At 43.1% G+C, this 6,430-nt stretch overlaps 1 protein-coding gene across 1 annotated transcript; it reads left to right on the top strand.

Annotated features, from left to right (window-relative positions):
* The first annotated feature begins 350 nt into the window (after positions 1-350).
* On the top strand, positions 351-872 carry LOC104461777 (B-cell receptor-associated protein 31-like). The gene is given in 4 exon segments (XM_010073476.1): positions 351-446; positions 448-562; positions 564-651; positions 689-872. Coding segments are annotated over 4 exon segments (483 nt in total).
* Positions 873-6,430: the final 5,558 nt, after the last annotated feature.

Consider the following 6,430-nt stretch of genomic DNA (forward strand, 5'->3'; position numbering starts at 1 on the left):
ATACCAGAAGTGTGAGTTCCAGATGCAGCATGCAACAGAGACTATGCAACATCCATCTGCTGCGTCCAACAACATGCTTTACCAACTGAGTGAACTCTGCATCATTTTTTCCTGCCTTGAAAGATTGCCATGACAGATGGAGCCCAAATCATGGTCTAAATGAACTCAATAAAGTTATGGAGGGGTGGTCCATAGATTAAGGGAAATAGTGAGATGTGAGCATGACATGAATGGTATGGAATAAGGGGTGGAGAATGATTCCTCCCCCGAAGTGGGCCAAAGCCCAGTCAAATCCTGCTTCCAGTGGGTGGTCGGTGGGGCTGGGGTTTTGCCACTGCCAGGTCGCTGCCATGAGCCTACAGAGGATGGCCATGGCCACCTTCCTCTACATCAAGGTCTTCCTCGTCCTCCTGCACTGCATCCCCTTCGTCTCGGCGGCCAGATGGCAGAAGACAGAAGATCTTCAAGTTGTGCCTGGTGGGCTTGGCCGTGGCCTACAGCAACACTGTCTTCATTGTCCTCATTGTCATCCTCGTCCTCCTGCTCTTCAACGCCATCTACGAGACCCTCCAACGAGGCCTTTCGCAAGCAGGTGGAAGGCACCAGCCAAGCCACGAAACGCTACGTGGAGGACAATGACACACTGAGGAAGTAGTTGCAGGAATCAGGGGGGCAGAGGCGCGTGACTGGTGCGGGACAAGAATGAGACACTGAAGGCGAAGGTGGAGAAGCTAAAGGAGGAGCTGGCGGCCAGCAAGTGCATGCTGGAGAAGGCAGAGAATGAGAGGCTGCCATGGGAATACGACCGGCTGCTGGACTAGCACACCCCACTGCAGGCTGCCAACGACAGTCCTCGGGACAAGAAGGAGTGAGACCAGGCCCCCCCAGCCACACCCACTGGACCAGGCCATTCCCCCTGCCCCCCCCACTTGGGGGGCAGGACTCACACAAGGTGTTTTCGGGGCTCCCAATCCCCCATCCCTACACCCACATCTGTGTCGGAGACCTTCTGCCCCGGGGCAGCCCCCGGGGGGAGCGGGGGGGTCCAAACCCCACCTCAAAGGGCCTGAGCCCCATTTTGGGGGGTCTGGGCACCCCCTTTGACCCCTTCTTCAGCTTCTGCTTCAATAAAGATGTGCGATTGCCCCTAAATCAATTTTAGGCACTGAACTGTAGTGACTTTTCAAGTTATCTGGCTTTTTCTTAAAGCCAACTTGTTCTGCACATATCAAGCTGTTATCTTATGAATGTCACGGGTAAAGCTGAGACAGAGTTAACTTTCTTCATAATACCTAGGAAGAGGCTGTGTTTTGGATTTGTGCTCAGAAGAAAGCTGATAAAAAGTGATGTTTACGCGGCTGTCAAGGTCATAGAATCATAGAATGGCCTGGGTTGAAAAGGACCTTAAAGATCACCTAGTTTCAACCCCCCTGCTGTGGGCAGGGTTGCCAACCACTAGAGCAGCCTGCCCAGGGCCCCATGCAGCCTGGTCTCGAGTGCCTCTAGGGATGGGGCATCCACAGCTTCTCTGGGCAACCTGTGCCAGTGCCTCACCACCCTCTAAGTGAAACATTTCTGCCTAATATCCAACCTAAAACTTCCCTCTTTCAGTTTAAAACCATTCCCCCTCATCCTGTCACTATCAACCCCTGTAAATCGTCACTTCCCCTTCTGTTTATAGGCTCCCTTCAAGCACTGGAAGGCCGCAAAGAGGTCTCCCCGGAGCCTTCTCTTCTCCAAGCTAAACAAGACCAGTTCCCTCCACCTTTCTTCATAGGAGAGGTGCTCCAGCCCTCTGATCATCTTTGTGGCCCTCCTCTGGACTCATTCCAAGAGCTCCACATCTTTCTTGTGCTAGGGACCCCAGGCCTGGACACAGTACTCCAGATGGGGTCTCACAAGAGCAGAGTAGAGGGGGAGAATCACCTCCCTCTCCCTGCTGCCCACCCCTTTTTTAATGCAGCCCAGGACATATAGTTGGCCTTCCGGGCTGCAAGTGCTCACTGCTGGCTGATGTCCAATTTCAGTCTGGGTCCTGGTTTTGTCTGGCATAGAGTTAATTTTCTTCCTAGTAGCTGGTATAGTACTGTGTTTTGGATTTGGGATGACAATTATGTTAATAACACATTGATGTTTTAGTTGTTGCTGAGAAGTGCTTACACAAAGTCAAGGACTTTTCATCTTTTCATACCACCCTGCCAGCGAGGAGGCTGGGGATGCACAAGAAGCTGGGAGGGGACACAGGTGGAACAGCTGACCCAAACTAGTAAAAAGGACATTCTATACCGTATGACGTCATGCTGAACATGCTGAACAATAGAACTGGGGGGAGCTGTCTGGGAGGCACAGCAGCTGCTGGGGGATTGGCTGCGCATCGGTCAGCGGGTGGTAAGCATTGTGATGCATTGTGCATCACTTTTTCTGAATATCCTTTTATCATTATTATTATTTGTCCCTTCATTTTCTAAACTGTCTTTATCTCAACCCATGAGTTTTAATTTTTTTCCAATTCTCTCCCCTCATCCCAATGTGGAAGGGGGGCAAAGTGAGTGAACAGCTGTGTGGTGTTTACAGCGACAGATTAAACCACAACAGTCTGTAAAGCCAATTAAAATGTATCTCAGGTAGGCATATCTGATAAAACACTATACTTCGCCTTGGATCATGTAAGCATTCCAAGAAGCAGGATACATGTCATGCTTACTAGAAGTCACCAAATAATTAAAGCCTATTAGGAAAAAAAACATGTGTTCTAATCTGAATAAAAGTATCTATATTAAAGGAAATCACACTAGAAGCTAAAAGATGCTACCTGCTTTGGGGGATAAAATACTGTTTGAGCATTACACCTAAACTGGTCTACTGTTTTTTGTGCCTAAAACATTACGGCTTCATCAAAAGATGGTATAAATTTTTTCTTAACCACCACAGAGCTCTATGGATGTAGCAAAGTATCTTCCTAAAAACAAAGATCAATTGAGCTCAGTCACTGTTTCATAAATTTTAGTGGCTGCAGTATGTACACTGGGATGTATAAAGTAAGCTTTGCAAAGTTACTTTTGAAGCATGGCAAAGAAGTCATGCTTGAACCTTAACACAGGGTAAAATATTCTGTAAAATTTCTGTTTTAAGTTAGATGTTCAGTTTCATACTCTTATTGTATCATGTGAGCCGCTTATCTTGGTGGCAGGATGAAAGGGAAAATAAACCAACAACTGTCATATTGTGAACAATTATGAATAATTCAAAAAATATTTTGCAATGCTGCATTGTGTCAGTCGAGTTCTCTCTTTAAAATGTACAATAACTGTTATGGTAATTAGGTTAAATGTATATGATTCTTATGAGTAGTTGTGATTAATTTTAAAAGTTATGGCAGAAACTGAATTAATAGCTGTCAAGGCACAAAGTAGTGCAATGAATTGGAAATCAAGAGACCTATGTCCGTCTCTTGTTCTCAAGGCACTTCACATCATATATGTGTATAAAATTTTCTGTAAAATGAGGATAGTGATACTGCAGCCTTTTTGTAAATTGCTTTGTGATCTGGTCTGCAGTTGAAAAATGTTATATAAGCAGTATTACTCTAACCTCTGTTACTAATGTTAGCTACACTGCAGCTGTTGTAGTTATGATATTTGTACTTGTTCTACCAACTAATTAAATGCTTTTCCTCTTGGTTGTATTTTTAAAAGGCAACTTTATTGGTTCCATTGTTTGTACCATGTTGAGCAACTTATCTGATCCCTGGTTTGTAGCACATATACACATATACACATATACACATATACATGCACATGCAGATATATATATATGTTTGTATGCATGTATGCATATATATATACACACAAATATATTATGAATACTTGCGTGAAAGCCTTGTACCATCTTTTGAGGATAACGTGTAGGAGGACTACTTCTTCTTCACTTATTTTCTATTATAAGGCCATATTGCTACACTTTTATTCATATTTAGTACTACCTCATCATTGGTCTTATCAGAGACCCACATACCATTTTGAAAATGTTCAACAATTTTATCAAGTATAACGCCATCTAAGTGACACTTTTAGTTATTAACAAAATGCTGTTTTAACACATAATTTCTACTGCTTTCTGGAAATTAAACTTAAAAAATAAGCAAATCTTGTATTTGTTTTTGTTTTATTTCTAAGTTGTGATTGTGTAGTTCAACTAAAATTAGACAAACAAAGTGGTAAGCAAGAATCTGGCAGTTGCTTTATGTGCCCCCAGAGTTTTCTTCAAAGCAAGAACAAAGTGCTTCATTGCTTCTTTCCAAAGTGCATAATAAGAAAAACACTTATAATGGTTCATTGCACTTAACTTCAGAAAAATGTCAGATCTTCTAAAGTGAACCTCAGATTTGTTCCATTAGAACAGCTATGTTTGGGGTTTTTTTGTTGTTCTTGTTTTGATTTTCCAGCTCTAAATTGTTTTAGCTAGTGAGAAGTGACATAAATTTTGAGTAATTAGTAGACTTAGTCAAATGATTGTGGTGAATTTTACTTTTTTTTCCCAATAATTTTAACAAATTCCTGAGTGAATGAAACAACTATTTTTTTATATATAAAAATTGTAAAATATTACTAAAGTTTCAGTTGAATCGGTTTACCAAAAGATAGAGGTTCTAAGATCACAGTGCCTCCAATTTTACAATGACATTTAATTGCGAAATTGGTTATATTGATAAAGTCTCCTCCTACTTTTTGTCATCACATTTGCACACAGCTGTTTCAGAAGCCAAATGGTCGTCTGCTTACTTGCTGGGACATTGATGTAACACTAATAAAATTCCTGTTGATTTCAGGCAGAAGTATATCTAGAGATTTGTGTAAAGGCTCTCCATTGAATTTTTATATTTTCCCTCTAAACCCAGCCAAGGCTTCTGTATTGGCTTTGAAGAGACATGAATTATTCCACTTAACAATGTCATGCCACCGGTTCTGAAAAAAGTATTGCAATATTATCAAGTTCCACATCTTCAAAAATATTGTTTTCCCATTATTATATTTTTCATCCCCTTTCAATTACCTTAATCTTTCCACTTTGATTTATCTGAGGGCTTAAAACCTGTGCCTCCTCAGCAAATAGCTGCTTTCCACAGAGGTATGGGATGCCCACCACTGCAACTTTCCTTCTTGGGACTCACAGACTCTTACTACCACTCCCTGCATAACAATACTCCTTTTCTGCAATATTTTACGAAGAAGATACCCCTGAATTGGAGAGATATGGGTTTGATGGATGGACTGTTAGATGGATAAGGAAATTGGCTGGAAGGCTGTGTCCAAAGAATCATTACAGTCAATGGCTCAATGTCTAAAGGGACATAAATAATGAGTGATATCCCTCAAGGGTCTGTACTGGATCCAGTACTATTTAATACTTCAGCAATGACAGAAACAGTGGGACTGAGTGCACTCTCAGCAAGTTTGTGGATGACACCAAACTGAGTGGTGCATTTGATTCGCTAGATGGAAAGGATGCCATCCTGAGGGAACTTGATAGGCTTGAGGAGTGCACCCCTGCAAACATCATGAAGTTCAGCAAGGCCAAGTGCAAGGTCCTGCATGTGGGTTGAGGCAATCACCAGGATCAATGCAGACTGGGAGATGAATGGATTGAAAGCAGCCCTGTGGAGAAAGACTAGAGGATGCTGGTGGATGAAAAATTGGACACTGAGCTGGTAATGTGTGGTTGCAGCCCAAAGAGCCAGTCATGTCCTGGGTTGACTAAAAAGTGGTATGGTAATCAGGTTGAAGGAAGTGATTCTCCCTCTCTACTCTGCTCTCATGAGACCCCACCTGGATCATCCAGCTTCAGGACCCCCAGTACATGACAGACATGGACCTGTTAGAGCAAGTATAGAGGAGGGCCACAAAAATGGTCAGAGGGCTGGAACACCTCTCCTGTGAACAAAGGCTGAAAGAGTTGGGGTTGTTCAGCCTGGAGAATAGAAGGCTCTGGGGAGATTTTATTGCAGCCTTTTAATACTTAAAAGGGCCTTATAGGAAAGACAGAGAAAGACTTTTGTGTCGCCCCACTACAGTGGATGGTCGAAAGAGGTTTTTAATGGTTTCCTGAGAAGGAGCACCAGCTAGGTTGGGTCAGACTTTCCTGAAAAGGAGCACCAGCTAGGTGGAGTCAGACAAAGACTCAGGGAACAATACAACACAATTTGAGATAGAGAGAAAAACACAAACACGGAGACATAGAGAACATCACCAATCCCTTGCTCCAGTATGTGTCTTCTCTTCAGGTAGAAATCTTCTTTTCAGGCAGAAACTTCTTCATGGGGTGGTGACAGGTCAACAGGGAGTAGGTGGTCAGGCTCACCTTCTATACAGTCCTGGCCCATCCAAGACCACACCTTGGAGTGGGGGGTGGGGGAGCTGCATCTAGGTTAGCT

This window comes from Pterocles gutturalis, unplaced genomic scaffold (genome assembly GCF_000699245.1).
Source record: "Pterocles gutturalis isolate BGI_N339 unplaced genomic scaffold, ASM69924v1 scaffold19482, whole genome shotgun sequence".
NCBI classification, from domain to species: domain Eukaryota; kingdom Metazoa; phylum Chordata; class Aves; order Pterocliformes; family Pteroclidae; genus Pterocles; species Pterocles gutturalis.